Source organism: Acomys minous, assembly GCF_964271855.1.
Source record: "Acomys minous genome assembly, chromosome: 9".
Taxonomy (NCBI): Eukaryota; Metazoa; Chordata; class Mammalia; order Rodentia; family Muridae; genus Acomys; species Acomys minous.
This window is the reverse complement of record NC_140490.1, coordinates 109,094,935-109,117,355: the sequence shown is the minus strand read 5'-3', so window position 1 is coordinate 109,117,355 and position 22,421 is coordinate 109,094,935. Positions and strand designations below refer to the sequence as shown.

General features: G+C 36.0%; 1 protein-coding gene across 6 annotated transcripts in view; it reads right to left on the bottom strand.

The window, feature by feature from the left end:
* Positions 1–344: 344 nt before the first annotated feature.
* The window catches only part of PPP1R12A (protein phosphatase 1 regulatory subunit 12A), a 103,317-nt gene continuing 81,240 nt past the window's right edge, over positions 345–22,421 (bottom strand). For 4 of the 6 annotated variants that reach the window (XM_084796601.1, XM_084796598.1, XM_084796600.1 and 1 more), the window contains 11 exons: positions 21,939–22,029; positions 20,513–20,713; positions 20,174–20,345; positions 18,993–19,114; positions 16,961–17,017; positions 13,610–13,626; positions 12,189–12,324; positions 11,547–11,651; positions 8,472–8,519; positions 5,830–5,880; positions 345–2,872 (listed from right to left, as the gene is read on the bottom strand). In XM_084796601.1, the coding sequence (XP_084652727.1) occupies positions 2,786–2,872; positions 5,830–5,880; positions 8,472–8,519; positions 11,547–11,651; positions 12,189–12,324; positions 13,610–13,626; positions 16,961–17,017; positions 18,993–19,114; positions 20,174–20,345; positions 20,513–20,713; positions 21,939–22,029 (1,087 nt within the window). In that variant the 3' untranslated portion in view covers positions 345–2,785. Of the gene's footprint in view, positions 2,873–4,084; positions 4,380–5,829; positions 5,881–6,615; positions 6,647–8,471; positions 8,520–11,546; positions 11,652–12,188; positions 12,325–13,609; positions 13,627–16,960; positions 17,018–18,992; positions 19,115–20,173; positions 20,346–20,512; positions 20,714–21,938; positions 22,030–22,421 lie in introns of those variants that run through there. The other 2 variants (XM_084796599.1, XM_084796603.1) reach the window with 2 other exon arrangements.

Sequence of the window (22,421 nt, the reverse complement as noted above, 5' to 3'; positions counted from 1 at the left end):
CAAGATAGCTGTATATGAAGTGCTTTTCTTCTTTTTTAAAATAAGAGCAATACAGACAGTTCTGTCAACCCAAACATACAACGTACTGGAAGTCTAAAGAACAGAATTTGGTACTCTGTTAAATATAGGCTTACTTCAGGTCTCCTACCTAATGGGCCACGTGAGAAATTAAAAACGCAACTTAGCCACTCTGAGCCATGCTGGTAGGCTGGCAGACTGAACCCTGGACACACCAAAGCTGGAAAATAATCTAACAGTAAAGGATATATGTTAAAATTTGGTGGAATAGTATTTTCGTGTATGTTCTAAAGCCCGAGTTTATAGCTAAGAAAAAAAACCAGAAGTTTAGTTTTAAACACTGCAAATGTTTATGGAAATGGAATCTCATGCTACAAAGCAACTATCTTTGAGTCTCAGTTACCATTATTTTTAGCCACTTTGTCATAAAAAACTAGCTCTCAGATTCTGCATACAGATAGCTTTATGTAAAATACATAAACATTTGTCCAAATTGGTACACAGATTGCATAAATATGGCAGTTAAGATTGCATTTACAGATAAGCATTACATTGCTGTGCAAATTATCACAATATTACAATTTCAAAAATTATTCAAACTGGTATCCAAGTAAAGCATTTAGTGAAAAAATACCCATGCAGAATTTAAATATCTCAGAACAAAATTTAAACTGTTTTCATTAAAAGTTCACACATTTAAAATAGTTTTATTTGTTTTATTTGTATATGTCAAAATACATTTTTTTTTATTTCCAAAATAGTGGGTTTTGCAACTAGTTTCATGCAGAAACAAGGTCTGCTCAGTACTACCAATAAAGTCCATAGAGCACAGTAGCTGTTCAATTTTAGATACAAAGAATAAATAACCTAAATACAAAACACTAAAATATTAGAAACATGTATTTATCACTCTTCACAGGCATCCAAACATTACAATATAAACCACAGCATGCCTAACAGTTGTGCACCCGGAGCACGTTGCTGTCACTCAAACTGACCAACTATCTGTGTATTTTACCTCCTCATTAGACCATCAAACACTCTGTTTTCAGACCCACCATTCATACAGTTCAAATATAACCAAAAATAAAATTCTCACACCTATCCTTGTACCTTTAAAATCAAGAATCCTGAGCTTGGTAGTAAGAGTATAACCTTATATCTTCATAAAACCAATCAAGAGAGAGGACTTAAAATTCTACTTACCAAAACACCCTTTCCCAACCCCAAAGTAATCTAAAATAGGCAGTAGAACACAATGACCTTTTAAAATGAAGGGGTACAAATTCACATTTAATATGGTATACAATACACTCAATAATACAGTCAGCTACTATAGGCTTTACAATGTACAATTTATTCAAATGGCTGAACTGTTCAGTGGTTAAGGAGACAGTTATGTGCCAGGAAGATGTAATTTTTTTTGCATGGTTCGATGAAAATATAAAAGTTATTTGTCTAAATAAAAGCCATTTTCATTATGGATTTCTTTTTGCTTATTTTTTTTCCTTAAAAAAAAAAAGGCCACTGAAATGTGTAGAAATGGTCTGAACATGACGGTGGTATCAAAGCTGATGCCTCTTCACATGGCAGTAACAGTGCACTTAACATTAATCACAGATTCAGTCTGCAAAGGATTCCCAGTACTACTTTGGCTAGCACAACAGTTTTAGACAGCACTCAGATAAATATAGGCATGTGAAATGTGAAGCAATTATCTTATGCAGCTTTAACTATGCTTGGATACTACCAAATGAAAATAAAAGTAAAAGCACTTTACAGTAGAAAAACTTGTAAAGATAGGGCTCCATAAACTGTGTAACTTTTAGGTCCTTATATTCCATTGTTAGCAAGTTCTGTTTTAAACACCGTTATGGAGTAGCCTACTTTGTATTAGCAGACATTTGAGTTAAGAAAATAGTCAAGCATGCCATGTGGTGGTCTAAAAAACCCAAAAAATACACTTATTTATATATACAGCATCACTCAGTACCTGCTAAAACAAATGTGAAGATTACAGAATCTAACATCATATACTACAATAAAAAACAAAACCAAAAAGTGACCAATGAAGGCAGACGACAGGACTTAAAAGATCAAATCTCAATGGACTTTAAAGCATTCATATACGAAATAAATGCATATTGCACAAACAGTGAAAGCAAATGTTCCACCGAGCAATTCAGTTCCAGGTGGGAGACAACGTATCAGCTTAACACGTGACAGGAAGCTCAGAAGAGCAAAGTTTTCCATAAATGAGAAGGTTGTGAACAAAGAGAGACTCTGCCACATGAAGAGTTAGAAAGAATACAAACCCAAACTCAGATGTAAAGCAAACAATTTAAATATTGAGAAACTAGAAACTGTGGCACATAAAAAAAAAAAAAGTTGAATAACTGTCTTCTGTGAGAGCTGGAAGTTTTGTTGACACAAAGGGATGTCTGTACAACTAAGGCTTACTGGTTAGATAGCTGAGGCATATCTGGCCTTGAACACTTTCTTTATTTGCTGGAGCTGTAAACAAGTTTTCTCAGTCATTGGAAAAAGATCCTCTCAGCAGCTGCTTTAACATGAAACAATGGTCTTGATAACCAAGGGGGCGGGGCCAAAAGTTAAACAGAACAAAACTCCTAGATAAGAGGGCATTTGGCAGGGCCTGGGAAAAAGACAGTCTCCAAGGGTTCTTCTGGGCATCCAGTGACTGCCAATGTGGTCCACTGGGGAGCGCGTGCAAGCCCTGCTGCTTAGCCCGTTTCTGTTTTCTGTCCTACTTGGAAAGTTTGCTTATAACTCTGATTAAGGCCCCATTTTCATCCTTTAGCCTCTGGTTGTCTGCTTTTAAGTCTGGTAACATCTATAAGGGGGAAAAATAAAAGAAAAGTTCCATTTCAATACATAAGGCAAAACAATGTTCTTTACAAATGTTATATTCACCACAAAACAAATGATCACGCTTTGTCAGTTGTATGTGTCTCTAATGTCTAACACATATACCATGAAGGAAAAACAATGCTTATAAGGTAATTAGTTCAGAAAATGATGGGATGAAAGTTTATCTTTCCATATTATCAACTTGAGTTTCATAGACTACTGCACTTTATGTCTCACAAACACACTGTATTAGATAGAGCAGCCATGACATGAAGACTGTTTTTGTTAGGATCATAAAGTGAGTTCCTCAAAGCTCCTGTCAACATCTAAATGAAGGCCTTTTGCTTTTAATCTAGATAATACTACCATTGCAACAAAACAAAACAAAAGAAAACAAAAACCAAACCAACTTAACTAGAAAATTTAGAGAGTTTGTTCTGAATTATTAAAATTTCATAAAGAATTCATCTATAGGACCCAAGTCTGATGGCCTAATACAGTGTCTGACCCAAGAGAGACACTCATTACATGGAAATAACCAATGTAAAGAGAGTTGTATATGTTTAAAAAGAAAGCAACTCAATGTTCTGTTGCTACACAGACAAACTGAAGGAAAGGAGGAATGTAAAAAATTACATTAACTCTCTAAGGGTAACTGAAACTGCTTTTTTTTTTACTTTGGCAGGTTGACCACCAGTGAAATGAAATAGTTTTTATTTAGGACATTAAAATGTATTTTATGAAAATATTTAATCACTCCCCCCCCCCCCCCCCAATTTTCAGAATGTCCCCGGACACTGGCACATTAGGGAGAACAAAAGTTGAACTTGCAAAACTACTCAACCAAGCCATGGTTGGGAAGAGTCAACTTTACAGGGCACAACAGTACTTCCTGTGCTCAGTGTGCAGAAACAAACCACAGAGCCAGAGGCTGACAATGAGTATAAAGGATGATGGCCCTGAGTACAAACAATCATATTTTCAAAGGCTAATAAATAATAAAGTAGGCCCAATCTTCAGCTTAATTTAAATGTTACACTGTCCTTTATAAAGGACTATAAATATTAGATATATCTAAACTATTTGTTTAGCAAAAGAAATATGAATGAGCTTGACAAAGGACAGACAAGCCTTTTAATTCCTAAATCATTCCCTAAATTTCCTGTAGTTTATCAGTTGCGATATACAATTAGTGACAATTTTAATGTTCTGAGAAGCCATGCATAATTAAACGTTATTATGTGATAGTTCTGGACACATGGTATTATTTGTAGTTGTGAGCTTTTACAAAAACACGCTTACTAACATAAAAACACCTGCCTGGCTCTACCAAGAAGAAATGATGAAACTATAAATTACAGGCTCACAGACTGCAGCTGCCTACAGAACCCTGAGCGCTTGGCTGCCGCTCTTGTCAAGGCCCTATTCTCAGCCAGCAGCCTCTCATTTAGCTCCCTCAGAGCTTCAATTTGGTTTATTTGGTGCAGGTTCTGCAGGAATCAGAACATAAAGAAATAGGAATAAAAAATAAGAAAATACTCAAGAGTAGAATAAGAACATAGAGAATCACAGGAAATGATTAAAAAAAAAACAAAAAACAAAAAACAAAAAACCTTGAAGGAATACTCCAATACATTTAGAACAGCAAATAATTTATTGCAAAAATTCCATGTCAAGCTAAGCAACACATAAACAAAACCCAAGAGATTTGTTTCTACTTTTCAAAGCTACTTAAAAAATAATGGTTTAATTATAAACTAACTCAGTGAAATGTTTAAAACTTAAAATTCTAATTTCATAAGCATAATTCCGATGTGATGATAAGGGTATATTTATTTCATACTACTAATTAATTATGCGATAAGGATATCTTATAAAAGACAACATAGTAACAGCTAACCAATTAGCAACACCATTTTGTTCCTCTGCAGTGTTCAACATACAGAATGAACACTTATTACCAGAGTGATGAGTTTAGTACCTGTCTGTCAATCTCAGGCACTGTTTTACATTACTAACACTGAACACCTCTAGGACTGGCAAGTCCTCCACAACTGAGTTATATCCCCAGCCTCTCAGTATCTTTTGTTTTTAAAGGCAATTTTACCTTTTTTTTTTTGTTCCCTCTATAGTTTACCCTCAAAGAAACACTGAACTACAAATGGAAATGTGAGGAACTAATAAACCTCACACTTTATAACTATTTAATTTTTTATACACAAATATCAGAAGTACTATACAAATTGATTAGCAGTTCCAAACCCATGGTGGCTAAATGAAGTGCCGCACGCCTTTAATTCCAGCACAGGCACACATGGGCAGATCTCTGTGAGCTCAGAGACAACCTGGTCTACACAGTGAGTTCCAGGACAGTTGGAGCTACATAGTAAGACCCTATCTTCTAAACAAAACAAACCCACTGTCACACAGATGGCCCCGGTCAATCTCAGTGGTCAAAAGGCAAAACAAACATGAATGTAAGAAGAGCTTGTAGGGAGAAGAGCAGGGAGCAGCTGAACAGTGGGCGTGAAGTATAAGAAGGTGGGGGTGAGAATAATCTGAATGAATTATACACAGGTATTAAACTATCAAAAAGTTGATAGAAATTATAATAAGAAAATGCTCTTGGGCTGGCAAGATGGCTCAGTGGGTAAAGGGCTTGCCTCCAAGCCTGATGACCCAAGTTCAATCCCCAGGACCCACATGCTGGAAGCAGAGAACTGACTCCCACAAGACATCTTCAACACTCATGCATGGCATGTGTATCCACACAATATAAATGTGTTAAGCTTTAATTTCTCGTCTACACTATTACGACCTGGAATATGATATGGACAATTCACAACTTGGGTCATCAGAATCGAGAACATGAACAGTAGGACAGCTGTATTAGCAAGACTTAAATCCACAACAGTGCTCTCAACAGCATGACTGACTTACTTTAAGCTCTTCTTCCATCTCAGATATTCTTCTTTCTAGAGCTCTTCGTTCCTAGATCAATTTAAGACACCATAATTATTAAATTATAGTCACACTGTACTTTATATTGTGAAATAGTGATACTTGAGCATTAAAGATGAAATCAAGAGCAGTGAACAAAAAGATGTGATGCCAGTGCTGTGTAAGGAGCTTTCCAGAACTGGGAAATAAATTGGAGATCTTTTGAAATTACTTTGCTCTTTCTTTAATATTCTGCCATTCTAGTAAGGTGCTATACAACACATCCAAATTATTATTGTTTTCTAGATCAGATAAAACTTAGGGACAGAGTAAGCCAATATTCAAGCCTGAGGACCATATAGAAAAGAACACACACACACACAAAGATGCAATTATATTACAGTGACAGGAGCAGGTAAGCAGGCAGCAAACATGCCTGAAATAAGTGTACTTTACAATAGCAAAGGAGCCCAGAGAAACTCATTTCTTCTACTCACAAAGTTTACTGTGAGTTAGTTAGCCAATTTACTTTACAGCTTAAGCTATATAGATATAGGCTTATAGTCATAGAGGTTGACACTGTGTGTAGCATTAATGCAGTGAATTTATGAGAGCAACTACAGCATTTATTTTAAATTTGTTTCAAAGAGTGGCAAGCAAAGTCAATATATAATATATTACTGCAGTATACTGTTTTATTTTCCCTTATATGATAAGCATTTCTAGAGTGTTAAGCAAAAAGCAAGCAGCAGTCATTGATGAACTGTAAAATTGGTTAGGTCATACCGCCCAGAAGATACTGACTCTTGCCGGTCACCTTTCAGATATAAATCATTTACATTTAGTTTAACAGCACTGAAACTATTTCAATGACATTCTTTCCCAGTTTAACAATTAATGTTAATATTTAGTGATGTAGTACAATTATTGTAAATGTCAATGTGTTTAGGGTATGTGCTTTTAAAAAAGGGATGGAGGCCCACTTATAGTCTTATAAGTACCATGTTAGATTCATGTAATATCAACAAGCTTAAAAATTATTGTAGACATAAAATGTTATTTTATAATAGACTTCATTATTTTTAGCTAAGAAAACAACCATAACAAATTTACATAAACTATTGTATTTTTCAAAACACCAGCAAAAGTAGCTTCATATTTGATCCTTATAATTTTATAAAATACATATATATACATACATACACACATATATAATATCTTCTGGACTGATGGGAAATACTCCCATGAACCTCAATTCTATTAGGTGTCTTCAAAATTTTAAGGCAATTATAGGGCAATATTGGAATACTATTCCCAATTGCCTAATCCTACTAGCCAAAAGAAACTGCTAACTGTTAAGCTGAAAACCATACATGTGAACTGCTTACTATAGTGCCTTCCTTATGCATAGGGAACACCAGATAAATGTTACCACCTCTTCACATTAACATGTAATGTTAATTAGTTGTGATCACCAAAGTCTATTAAACAGGAGCACATGAGGTACTTTGTAATTCTCTGCACTGGACAAGCAGAAACAAGGCCAGGTGTGAAGGACAGAATATAAACATATGTGTATCACAAGGACAGGCACTGAAGTAGAGACTACCTATCCGTCATATTAGCACTGTGATTTTGCCTTCTTCTTGCAGTAAAATTTATGTAATAAGTACTGCCTTTGTAAGAAATATTCTTCAAAAGTGTTGTGAAACCAATATAAATTTTATTCTATTCCACTGTGTTTTCCATATCAACTATTTATACAGGTCCAAGAACTGATCTTAGTTGTTCTACGTGTCTTAGAGATAAACTTCAGTGTGACATATTGTAAGATATACTGCTATATGAACGATATGTAGTAATAGTAAATTTAATAAAATATGTGATTCAGAACTTTTAGCAACCACTAGTTACAACGAACTTTAAATAATGCTTCCAAATACGACTTTTAAAATTTGCTGAAATCATAATAAAAGAGGAACTACTGTACAGAACAATACTACAGACATTAACAGACCATAGCATATTTTATTTTTGTTTTGTTTTAGCTTTTTGAGACAGGGTTTCTCTGTGTAGCCCTGGCTATCTTGGAATCACTCAGTAGACCATGCTGGCTTTGAACTCACAGAGATCCACCTGTCTCTGCTTTTCCAGTGCGGGATTAAAGGCGTGAGCCACCACTGCCTGGCATATATTTTATTTTACTGTGTACTGTTTTACTGTTTTGGGTGAAAGGTCAAATTTGTAATTTACAAAAATGTCAGCGAAGAACAATGCTTTTACGTTAACTGTTCCTAATATTCTTTGACCCCAAGATGGATGACAGTGACCATGCTGTGTGTCTAGCTGCTACTCAGTTATGCTGCACTGTGTAGGTTTCCTTTCAACACTTGGGTCATTGTTCTTTTCTCAAGTTTTCAGACTAAACTTACAGATCTCTTCCTATGGCCATGGCCAGACTCCTGAGCAATAATAGTAACTACAGAGATATACAAGTGAAATACCACAACCAACAAAAGTGGAAAATGATGTAAGGATTTCCTATATCAACCACTACCATCTATAGAAACAAGATAATCTACTGTTGCTTATCCAAACAGTATAAAGGGGAATGATACTGATTCAGTAAGACAGGCACTTACCCTTTTTTCCATCTCCAATAGTGACCTATCAGCAAATCTTTCTTGTCTCTGTAATAAAGAAATTTAAAAAACACCTGTGAGTGTAACAGAGATGAGTGACACATATTTAACTCTCCACTGGTGGATGTTCCAGAAAATAATAGATTTCAGGTGGCATAATGGGCAAATTTTAGTAAAGAAATAAAAATAAAAACAAGGTATGTGTTGAAGTGATAAAGGGGATGTTTAAAAATGGAATGCTCATCATAGCTGTCATTTTATACAGTTTCATTTTTCCATAGGAGCTTTAGTTTGAACATGAACATAAGCAACTACAACAGCATGAAAAGTATCCCAGCCTTCCCTCAGATGCTTCCTTCCTTCTTGACTCACCAGGAATGGCTAACCTGACTGATCAGATTCCAGCACGCTAAATACAAAAGGCTTACTAACGAACAAGTTGGGTGGTTTTGTGGGAAGCAGACTGTGCTTCAACAGGACACTCAGAGACTTCTTGCTTCTCTGGCTACAGAATCAGGATCTGTATGTATTCATGGCTGCAGAAGAGTATCTTTATTTTCTTTCAGACCCAGACCTAAGCATACTATTTTCTTTTTTTTTAAACTATTGAGCTATATTCTTGATACCCCCAAGTCCACTCCAAAGCATTCCTCTATAAGCTAGTGACCTAAACATAAGACCATGTCCCGCTAGTAGCATTCCCAGGCAGATCCATAATGGATAATAGCTGACTATTACCAATTTTCCTCTCCTAAAGAGTCTGAGTAAGAAACAGGATTAATCAGAACCAACTCAACAAGAAATATTAGGTGGCAAAAGGACACGGAGAAAAGGAGGGACACAGAAAAGTGAGTTCAGCAGTAAACACAGTTTAGCTGATTCATCGTATAACAGAACGTCACACCAGGCGAACAGTAAGTGCTAACTTTACTGCAAACACATGGGCAAATCACTAGAGTTAAAACAATGCTCAGCGTACTAGTTATACACTCAAAGGCCTGGTAAGTTATTTACGCAGCCTGAGTTATTTCGATACTGTACTCTGCAGTGTGCTCCTGCTTTTTATTTGTCTTCACAATAAACCCCCTCAAAAGAGTGCATCTTTTTAATACTGTACGGTTCACTAACTCTAGAACTTAGCACAGCATCAGTTGTGTGTGTAGACAAGTGCTTTATAAACCAGTAGTAGTTAGAAACGAGGGGAAAGACCTTGTAACAAGAGCTCAACACAGAAAATGAACTTTAAGGAATAAAAAGCCAGGTATAAAAACTGGTAAGAAAGAAACAGGCAGTAAGTTCACAGATGTGAACAGACAACTTCAGATGAGCTCCATCAAGTTGCACTCACAGCTGTTAAACTAGTTTTTCTTCAGAATTTGAGCAACCCTCAGAGCCTTTAATATATAGATTTACGTAAAAATATTCAAGATTTAAAATGTGTAGCTCTTTATTATTCTTTAATTTTTTGTTTTCTTACTGATTTATTTAAAGTGATAAAGAAAAGGGGGAGATACACCTATTACTGTTTCTCAGATACAGTGTTCCAAGGGAAAAGACCTTGGGAAAAAATTCCAAGTTCCAAGGTACAAAATTCTGAGGTTTGTCATCTCTAAGCTGTTCCATAGAAAGAAGTTATAAGAGTAAACATTATCATCCACCAGCACGATTCCATAAAAGTGCTTCCTAGTGAGAGAGAGAGAGAGAGAGAGAGAGAGAGAGAGAGAGAGAGAGAGAGAGAGAGAGAGAGAGAGACAGAGAGAGACAGAGAGACAGAGACAGAGACAGAGACAGAGATAAGAGCCCCCTGAGAGGTCACAAGAGGGTGTCAGATACCCTGGAGCTGGAGTTACGGGCAGCCATCAGATTCTTGGTCTTTAGAAACTGACCTTGGGTTCCTAGATTAGCAGGAAACACTTATTAATGGCTGAGCCAGCCCCTCAGATCACTTCTACTTGAACAAAAGGAACTGTTCATAATACATACAAAACAAAACAAAACAAAAAACGACAGCTTTATAATATGGGTGTTTTTCCTGTATGCATCTCTGTGTACCATGTGTCTGAATGCCTGTGGGGTTGGAAGAGGGCATCTGATGCTGAGAACCGGCTGTGAGCCACCATGTATGTATATCTGTGGTTCTCAACCTTCCTAATCCTGTGACCCTTTAACACAGTTCTTCATATTGTGGTGGCCACCCCCTCAACCATAAAATTATTTTTGCTGCTACTTTATAACTGTAATTTTGCTACTGTTACTAACTGTAATATAAATATCTATGTTTTCTGATGGTCTTAGGCGACATCTGTGAAAGTCATTTGAGACCCTCAAAGGGGTCCCAATCCACAAATTGAGAACCTCTGATGTAGCTCGTAAACACCAAGCCATCTCACCAGCCTCACACAGTTGTATGAAGACATTTGGGAGACTGCAGATGCTGTAGGTCAGACACAGAGCCTTTGCCTAGCATGTACAAACGTCAGTGTTTGATTTTTTGCATCACAGTCACAACAAAATTTTGAATTCTTCCTATATGACTATAGTTTTTTACACAGAAAAATTGTCTTTAAAAAAAAAAGAAAAACAAAAAAAACCTTTATGTCTGTGTTTATATATTTAAGAAATCAGTTACTTTTAATTATGTTGATTTCCTTTACTACTAAGTAAAGCATTATATGTAACCAAAAATACACTCAGAATTAATTTTTTTAGTATTTTATGTTTTTATATATACATTTGTATTATTACACACATATAAAATAAACTACATACAGCAAGAAGAACCACAAACAATCAGGTACTATATTAATGTTACATTCATAGTGTTCTGGCTATTTGTATTTGGCAACTTTGAAGAAATCATTTTTCCTATCTTGGTGAGTCTAAAATTCTGAAGGTAGGTCAATATCTATCATATCTCATTTCTATCAACTTAAAACATCTATCTAGACCTAAAAACATCTTAACCCCTAAACAACTAATCTTAATTCTAAGACTACAAAAAAAATTAGGTTCAAGCTTTTAGATATACTAAATTACCTGCTATCTTGAGACTAGCAAAGAGGAAAAGGTACAAACCTGGGTAGCCTTTTCCAACTGCAGCTTCAGATCCGTGAGCTCCATATTTGTATCATGTAGCTGTGCCTTTAGCTTTTCATTTTCAGCTAAAATTTGTTCATAAAGCTAGAAAAATTAATGAAGAACAGATTACCTTTGTAACGCTCCTGGAGAGACCTCAATAAATACAATATTAAAATAGAAAAATTAATGTAGATGTGTACTATAGAGAGTATAGTGAAAACATTCTGATTATTTAATAGATACAAGTTACTTAGAGGTAACTTGCAAGTTTGAGGCCAATCTGCTAAACAGCAACACTGTCTAAAAAACAAACAAAAAAATCAAATTAAAAAAAAATGGTGACACAAAACAAGTCTACGCATACACAGATACTTCCTCGCTTCTGAATGATCTTCCCTAGCTCATTCCAGCAACAGACAGAGACAACAAATGCACATCCCTGGGTATTCTTCTTCTCTCTAAGCCATGAGTTAACATGTTACTACTATTAGCTGCCAGAAGCTAATACTAAGATAAGTTATTTCAAAACACTGATTTCCTCACAAGCAAGTTTTTCAGAATAGTATTTAAAATACAAATAGTGCCCCCCAATATAAAAAACAAAACCAAACCTAAAACAAAGGTAAACAGCCCAAATACCTTTTTGAAGTCAGTTGAGTCATCCTTTTCTAGCCTGCTACTGTAAGGTTTTCTCTCTTCTAAGTAGCTGTATGAACTAGAGCGACCCAGCAGGGAATCATAGCGATCACTTGATGACGTGGAACTGCTGTCATACCTTCAAAGGAGGAGGCGAGAGCAGAGACTTTATTACAGGCCTCCACACATGGCGCTAGTCCCCATTGCTCCACAGCACCTCTGTGTTCCCAGGTGGTAAGTAGTAGTCTCCTTAAGTTATTGCCAATTTTTGTGACACATAATGAATGGGAAGTTATTCTTAATTTCTTTATCTAAAAGTCCAAGCTAGTTTCATATTATGCTAAATGATTTAAACTTTTAAATGACTGTTTCATATTTTGTCATGTTTTAACAGTTTATAACATGATTCATTATACCCTAACAACCTTTCCTTTTTTCGGTGATATATAGTAATGTTTAAAATTAGTAGTGTCTTAGATTCGGTGAAACAATGACTGAAATTCCTAAGTGTCAAATAATGAGTTTGTCTTAAAAAGAAAGTGTACTATCCGTAACTGTGAACTCTTTTGTTACTTGGTTCTGAATTCATCAAGTTCCCTTTCCTAATAACTGCTCTTGTCTCACATTTCAGTTCAATAGAATCATCAGTATATAAGATTTATTCTTAGTCCAGCTGTGGGAAATGGATCGAGATTACAATCACAGATAGAGTGATTTTGAGCTAGATGATATGAAAAAAAATCTCCACTCATTTGTTTTCTTCTAAGAGAGAGGATGTTGAATACTTAATTCAATACATGTCTGGCTGGTGTGAATTTTCATCAGTTTCTGATATTAATAATAAGATGGCTAATGTTGAAATAATTTAGGAAACATGGGAGAGCCTAAGAAAAACTAACACTACTATAGAGTGTTGGAAAAATTCTTTTTTCATAGTAACTTGCTATAATGACCAATGAATTAAAAAGTGATGCCAGTTAAGATAGAAAACTACTAATAGTGATTAGGTCATCTTAATTAGCTTAAAAATTGTGTACTTAAAAAAAATTGTTTATTTTGTGCCTGTGTCTACATGTCACAACATGCACACGTGCAAGCACAAGTCAGAGGGCAACTTGAGAGAGCAGGCTCTTGCCTTCCGCTATGTGGACTGTCCATGGACTGATCTAGGTTGTTAGGCTTGAGAGAGCAGGCTCTTGCCTTCCGCTGTGTGGGTCTGTCCCGTGGACTGATCTAGGTTGTTAGGCTTGGCAGCAAGCACACTTCACTTGCTGAGCCATCCTGCCAGGCTAAGCCATTTACACATTTACAGATTTTTACTGCCCATTTAATTCTATAAATCTACAAAATGCATAAATATCAAGAAACATTCTTTATCAAAGGTAAAAAATGAGAAAAATATCAAGAAAAAAAATTTAACATACCTGGAAACAGAATCCATCTAGAAAGTAAAAACAAAACCCGAAAAGCATATTAAATTTTATTCTCTCATTAAATTATTAATAGAAATTGATGACGACAGGCTCATGAAACAATGATGTTCATACTATTAGGCAAACTTATTATTCTTGCTTTCTTTATAGTATATCATTTTTAGGGAAATTGTAGAGTACAGAATCACTGTATATTTTTGCATGTTTACAACCATACAATTTCACTTAGAAACATTTTGTTGCATTCCTGTAAAACTGAGCAGACATTATTTTTTAAATAGAAAAGTAAGTAGGACTAAGACAGCTATCCATTATTTATCACTCAGCAGGAGAAAGCGACAAGTTTACTTTGTGACACTTCAAAGCAACCATCTTCCTCACTCCTTGTTTCTTTCTGTCTGTCTGTCTACCTATTTTGGTTTTTTGAGGCAGGGTTCCTCTGTGTAGCCTTGGATGTCCTGGACTCACTTGGTAGACGATGCTGGCTTCGAATGCACAGAGATCTGCCTGCCTCTGCTCCCTGAGTGCTGGGATTACAGGTGTGGCCACCATGCCCACGCCTCATTCTTATTTTTAAAGATGTTAATGTTAGGCAACCAAATGGACATCATGTTTTCTACAGCTAGTATATATACAATGTATTTGAAATTCTGAACACCTAGCTTTATATTTCTTCAAGATTTAGCAATTAAGCTTTAAGAAATATGATTATTTCCAGCATGTAGCATACCACATTGAAGTTCCTATAACTCTTATCATGAAATGGTTACTAGGAAACTAATCTTAATTGGGATTACACTGCTGGTTTTGCGTGTTAACGTAAGCTAGAGTCATCAGAGAGGAAGGAGACTCAGTGAAGGAAATGCCTCCATTAGATCCTGCTGTAAGGCAATTTCTTAATTAGTGATTGATGAGGGATGGCGGAGCCAATTGTGGGCGGTGCCATCCCTGGGCTGGTGGTCCTGAGTTGTGTAAGAAAGCAGGCTGAGCAAGCCATGAGGAGCAAGTTAGTAAGCAGCTCCTGCCTCCAGGATCCTGCCCTGCTTGAGTTCCTGTCCTGCCTTCCTTTCCTGAGGAACAGCAGTGTGGAAGTGTAAGTTGAATAAACCCTTTCCTTCTCAACTTGCTTTTTGGTTATGGTCTTTTGTTGCAGAAATAGAAACCCTGACTAAGACAGGGATGGATGCACTTGCTGTGTGTGTGTGTGGGAAGATTTAGTTTTCCCTTTCTATCCTTAACCTTTAATTTTCTGTAAAATAACTATTAGAAATTGGTTTAAGACTCTTGAGTTTGGATATTTCTAATTTTTACATGTTCCTTCAGAACTATTTAACCTTTTTCAGACTAAAAATGGTTTACTGAAGTCTGCTCAAATTTCCTTCGCAAAATTTTGCCCTTGCTTCCAGTACTTAATATGTTTATTTTATTGACTTAACTCTTCAGTTAAAAAAAAATAACAATGTTAAAGATTTAAAATGTAAAGATATCAAATTCTATAAAATATTTAGACAAGTAAATTATGTACATGCCACATCCTTTTTTATTAGTTTTGTTCACTTACTCTAGCAGTTAGAAACCACTCAAATTCTATTTGTCTTTAGGAATCATGGTATTACCATTAGTTATTTTTTAAGCTAAATTGTGATCCCCAAACTCGATAAAAATTACTTTCTAAATAATTTTAAATTATTTAAAATATATACAGTAGTAGTGCTATGCATGTTCACAAAGCTGTGAAATCCAACACACAAACAACACCTCTTTCTTCTCAGTCCTGGTGAGCACAATCTGACTTTCTGTTCCATGAGTTTGACCTTGTTAGATACCTGAATAAGTGGAACCATATATAGTGTTTGTCTTTCTGTGCCTTGCTTATTTCATTTAGCATGTCCTTGTTCCCTATTTAATTTTTTCCCAAATAAAAATACCTTTTACATCTTTTTGAATAAGTCTCTCTCTCTCTCTCTCTCTCTCTCTCTCTCTCTCTCTCTCTCTCCACACATATATATACACATATGTCTATAGTATATAAATGTCTATACTTCCCCATCCATCCAATCCCTAGACAGTAACTGCTAATGATTCTGTACATTTAACATCCATAAAATACAAATAATAGGAAATTTTGCACATGCATTTAGTTTACTTTCAATGTTTTCTTTTACAAGCAATGTTACAATGTATTGTCTATAGATTTATCTTTATATACTTCATTTACATCCTTGGGAATAAATATCTAGAAGTGGAAATAATAAGCATAAAAACCTGAAGATTTCCTTAAGGGTTCTGATATATATTTTTAATTAAACATTTATGATGATGTTGCTGATGCTGTGTGTGTGTGGTACATGCAAGAGGACAACCCTTGGATGTTGTTCGTTTTCTCCTACAATGAAGGTTCAAGGATCAAACTTAGGTCACGAGGCCCACGTACAAAGCGAGCTTATCTGCTGAACTTTTCAACTCGGTACTAATGTACTCATTGTGCTGGTTGTCTACCTACTACCTAAAGATCGAAAGTATCATTTGAGGCAAAATAAGTCTATTTGGACCTAGAAGCAATGTCCAGTCACCTAGTACAGGTAAGCAGCTGTTAGTTTACATTACTTTACACTCTTGATAGCCTAAGAAAATATAAGAGCTCTCTAGGAAATTAAAATGACAATATTAACATCGTTAGAATGCCTTTTAGGTTACAAGGTGTTAACTTACATCGCATACATCAATTACTGTGTGAATAGAGACCTTAAATATTTTACTACTCTCAGAGGGGACTGAAGGGAAGTATAAAAACACAAGGGGAAGAAGCTGCAGCTACGCTGATGGGGAGCTGTCTTTTCAGATGATCCTTGGGCATGTGGTGTGATTAAGGTACAGTTAATTAAAAAAAAAACATCCTTCGGAGAATCAATTCTAAACACTGATAAAGAGTCAGAGGTGAATTTTTTTTAGATCACAACTTTGCCAACATTAGTAATAAAACCTAAGCCTATGACTTCTAGATTTCTGCCACTTGAGCACCCTTCAGGTATTTTCCTTTGATCAAGTATACTTTTACACTTCTTTAATTTTATTTGTCCATTCCTTCCTTTTTTACTTGTTCAACTCTGAAGTTTAAGTTTTCTGACTGTTGCTGTACATCAATAAAACACTCCTCCTTCCAGCACCTCTAAAATATTCTCTATGCCCTATTCAATTTGCCCAAACCTGAATCAAGCAAGCCCCCACGCTATCCACAGCCATCCTGGCACACTACCTGTAAGTACAGAGCACAGTAACTATCTGAGTGAGCAAACACAGGTGAGCACAGTTGAGACACTCAGTGCAGACGCGGCCGCTCACCTGAGTCTCCTTCTTGTTGGAGCCGTCCTCTGTATCCTCCTGCTCATTTTCATCACTCTAAAGCACAATGGCAAAGGTGTTACACACAGAGACACATATAAACACGTGGTACTTCTGACTTTTTGATTCTGTGCAAAAATATACAATGAAGCTTTTATGTATGTTCAAACTTTTCTATATTAAAATTTTAATTAAGTGAAATTAAGTTTAAATTAAAATTTAAAGGAAACAAAATACACTTTCTTTTCTCCCTGACCCTTATTTTTCATTACTATTTATATTTTATTCCCAACTTTCAAAACTTTAAGGTTTTTAAAATTATTAATTGTATCTTTAATAGTTTCTGTCTACACTTTAGCTGTAAGTTATCCTTCTAAGACTGCTTTTAGGAAGATACTTATAATTTCCTAAATCTTTACTTTTGGCTTTATGAAACTTAAGTTCTCCCTGGATATTATGTCTAAGTTTCCTTAAACAACAACAACAACAAACAAAACAGCCACACACATCCTTGATCCCTGTCCTCGTGTATCCTAGCTCCTTGTATATTTTAAATTATGTAAGTCAGTATTATTTGTACTACATGGAATCACACTGTTAATAAAAAAATAAGATAACTAAGTCTCTGGAATTAAAAGATAGTTTTAAGAAAAGAGTTGACTGGGCTGTGTTGTTTATAGAAAAAATAAACAGAAAATAAAAATTCTAAAAAGATACATTAAAAAAATGAGAAGAAAGTTTCCTCCCTTTAAGAGGTGGACTCTGTAGACTAAAACTGTTAAGTCCAAGAGAAACATATGGAGATGTGTGGGTTAGCTGGATGACCTTCTGTTTTTTCAATGGAGGAATGTATATAATTTAGAGATTAAAATATTTTATAGCAATGAAAGTAAATATATTGCTACATATAACAGCATAGATGTACTTCAAAAACGTAATAGAGTTGTACTCAAATGCTCTTACATTTGAGAACGAGGATGATAAAGGCTGAGAGAAAATATAGGGACTTTGTATTGCCATTTTTACGCTGTCACTAAGCTATACGTTTATTAATGAAGTTTCTGAATAAACATCATACTTTAGTAAAAAGGTTTTTTGGATTGAGGTTCTGCAGAACTCACAAAGCATTTTCTTGCCTAGAATGCATGAGGTCCCAATTTGACTCTCAGCTTTGCAAAGAAACTAAAAGTAATGTTTTTTAGAAATGAAAAAATACCAAGAGGCTACATTTAAAATGTTTGCTCCATGCCGGGCGTGGTGGAGCACGCCTTTAGTCCCAGCACTTGGGAGGCAGAGGCAGGTGGATCACTGTGAGTTCGAAGCCAGCCTGGTCTACAAAGTGAGTCCAGGACAGCCGAGGCTACACAGAGAGACTCTGTCTCGAAAAACAAAACAAAACAAAACAAAACAAACAAAAAAAGTTTGCTCCCTTAAAATTGTATTTTATATTAAAATATAAGTGTTTTCACATTAACAGTGATACTCCACATTTCTTCCATTTGCTAATAAATAGCAATATTAGGCTTATAATTGGTGATCTAGCAAAAGAAATGCACTTGTGGTACTGGGAATTGAACCTATGGCTTTGCACAGGCTGGGCAAGTGATGCACCCCTAGCCTACAAACCCTAGGTTGAAAATTCTTCTTTTTCAAGGACTGTTGTAATCTTGCATTGCTTGAAGAAAAATTTGTTATTTAAGTACAATATAATGTGAAAATCAAATTAAAAGTACAACATGTAAAGCATCTTTCTTCAAAGGGGCTACTTAACATTTTAAAATAATGTGTATACCATGACTAACAGCCATTATAATTATTTCAAAATCTGAAAAGAACTCCTGATTTATGTATGTGTGTGTGCTCGCGCGCGCGCATGCACACATATTTGTTGACTGTGTTTATAAAGCATTTTAAAATTTAATAACTGGACTGATGATTTAAAACATATATACTCTTAGGGGTGTAAGAAATTATGAATCAGTACTTCTGGACAGGCTACATATACTATTTAGTGTTTTTAACAGGCTCTCACATCTTGCGTCCAATGTGAAACTCCAGTAGACCGCCTTTTTTCTCTAGGTCGCCGTCGCTCTCTGATTGATTTAGGTTGTGACTTATCTTCACCTTCTTTCTCCTCTTCTTTTTTCTCTCCCTCTATTGTGGATTATATAAACCAAATGATTGCAATTTATCTGCACAGTATCTTTACAAGCATACATCACAAAATTCTAGAGCCAGCTAGATGCTTCAGTGAGTAAGCATAATTGCTGCCAAGCCAGAGGACCCCCAAGGTGAAAGGAAAGAACAGATTCTAACCAGCTGTCCGCTCCCTCCACAGGTGTGCCATTGGATTTAAATACTCACATATGTCCTCATCTAGCACATACAAAACTAAATGTTTTTGTTTTGCTTTGTTTTTTAAAATCATACATCAATTCAAAGTCTGACTCTTTTGGGAAACTTACATTTCTCCAATTAAAAATAATTTTTGCATAGCCAGGTTCAGAGGTGGTGCACGCATATAATCCCAGCACTCGGGGAGGCAAAGGAAGGTGGATCTTTGTGAGTTTAAAGCCAGCTTGGCCTACAAAGCTAACCCAGGATAGCCAAGGCTACTCAGAGAAATCCTGTCTTGAAAAAATATGTGTAATTTTTGCCTCCATCAGTACTCCTATATATTTGGTATAAATATGCATTTCAATCCCCATTAAGATACATTTTTAATGATCCTAAGAACAAATTATCTCATGTTCTTGCTGTTCAAAATAAAACATTTCCCAGAACCATTGCAGAGTAAAAAACAATGGGATTGATGGGAAGAATAGTTATTAATGTGTGATAGCAAGTGTAAGAGGAAACAAACAGAACCACACGACGGGACAGACGACCAGAGCCACCTGCTGCCTCTACCACTGTCTTCTATCACTTTATCTCCATTCTCAGGGCAAACTTCTAAAAACATCTATCACTGACTAACAGAGAAACAATAAGCATGTTAGTCTTAAGATTTCTGTTTCTTCGCTGCAAATGGCTTCTGTACTAAAGAACTCTAGGGGTTTTGAATTTGTAAAAATGTCGACACATATGGAACACGAAGGGCTCTACATTGCCTCTGCTCAGGAAGTCAGTTTAAGATGCTCTTTAGCTGCACTATGTACTAATTAGGGAAACCTAACTCAAAAGATTACGTACTTGAAATGACTGATTTCTTACCTCTTTCATTTTCCTTCGTTAATCCCCGGGAGTAGGCGGACGTTATACCTACAAGACTATTTGGCCTGTTCAGTTGACTTGAAGCATAGAGTGAACTGCCTATGGTAGAAAGTGAAGAGGATGACGGAGTGGTTGAACTTGACGTTGACACTGGTCTGTAACGTGCATAAGTCTGTGGAACATCAGTAAAGCTGTGTAAGACACAAAACTGACTTCAAAGGACAAGTGCTGTTCTTGTCATGCCAAAGCCATTCAGATCCAGTCCAAGCCTCCATGTTTCACACACTGCTTAACAGGCCATACACACAGCACACTCAGTACCATAAGCAACACTGTTACCTCATCGTATGTTCTGGAATACTTTTGTTTATATTCATCTTCTCTAGATGTTTCTGACTCCTTCTTTTCTTCTTGTTTCTCTTTATCCTGTTTTTCTTTTTCCTCTTTTTCTTTCTCTTCATTTTCTTGTTCTCTGGTTCTTGTAGAACGACTTCTTCCTATTGTTTTTTCAGCCTCTTGAAGTTCAGTCAACGTTACCCCCTGCACACCAAAAAAACATAAATCGTGAGACACAATAACTCAGTTAAACAGAATACTTTACAAGCTGATGCATCAAATACAAATGTAATTTTTACATGGCAGAAAAAACATCCAAACCAAAACAACAACAACAACAAAAAACACCCAACAATGATTAGGAATGAGGAAAGTTATGACTATAGATAAGAAACTGTCTATATTCATAAACTAACAAAATAGTAACGAAAATTGAAAGATCTGAATATATGGTTCTAATTTCAGAAGAGGAACAGCCAATCTATGTAATACACCATATGTATTAATTTTCATACATTATGAGGTTTGACAAAATTTTCAATAAGTAATGTTTTCAGGCTAAAGCCCTTGAGAACAAGCTTAAGACCCAACAAACAAAATGTTTTGATAGGCAAGTCATGGTAAAGTTCAAACAGTTGAACCATGCTCTAGAGTTCCTTCGCTGTAGGAAAGGCATTAATCGGCATTAGTGAAGAGAAGGAAGCCTGTCACAAGCCTGAGAGACACTGTTGACACTGTCCATCTGCTCTGTTCTATACTCAGCACGAGGCCTCTTCTTTATTCCTTCACCTCTACATATTCCACAGATGATACCGAATTATAAGGTATCATATACCAGGTGGCAGTGGTGCACAGATTTAATCCAAGCACTCAGGAGGCAGAGGCAGGAGGATCTCCAAGTGTGAGGCCAGCCTGGTCTACATAACGACCTTCAGGACAGCCAGAGCCACATAGAGAAATTTTGTCTTGAAAAACCAACAAAACAAAACAAAAAACCAAACCAAAACAAACCAAAACAAAACAAAAGGCACCATAATATTAATGAATTTTAACACTTAAGAATACTCTGCCAAAAACCAAATTAGGAATAGGGGGTTAAAAAACAACATTCAAGGCCTGGTCTACAGGTGTACCAGACAGACTAGCCTGGTCTACAAAACAAGTCCAGAACAGCCAAGGACACACAGCAAAACCCTGTGTGGCTTTGAAAAACCAAGACCAAAACCAACCAAACCAAAAAATCTAAAAACACTCAGGCAAAAACTCTATAAATTAGCTGTAATATGTTACCGAAAGTGTAACCTTCTAGACAAAGGCTATGGGTGGATACTACAACCTTTATCTCTTCTGGTTATTCACACCGCAACTGAGATGAAAATGCCATGCAGTAAGTGTGTATATGTCTCTGCATTATACACGTTAGATATACCTGTGTTGACCTTCTAGACTGTCTTGCTTGTCTAGATCTTGCTTTTCTTTGGGATTCAGACTCTTCGTCCCTAACAGGAGTGAGGTATGACCTATAGTAATAAAAAAAATTGTTAGTTAGAGGTTCAATATTTGTGAATATAAATATTTATCAATGTTTGTAATTAAAACAAGCAAGCAGTGTTTAATGGGTTAAAAAAATCTTCAGAAAATGTTTGTACCTGCTTTGAAATTCATTAAATGCAGCATGACCAGTCCTCTTAATTTATGTGTGTGGGTGCTTTGCCTGCATGTACATCTGTGCCACTTGCCTGCCTGATGCCCACAAAGACCCCTGGGTTTCCTTGGAAGCAGAGAGACAGCTCTGAACACTATGCGGTGCTGGGAGCTGAATGCGGCCCTCTAGAGGAACAAGTGCTCCCAAGCACGGAGTAAGCTCTTTAGCCCATGGTCATTTCTCCATGGTCATTTCTTCCTCGGCAGG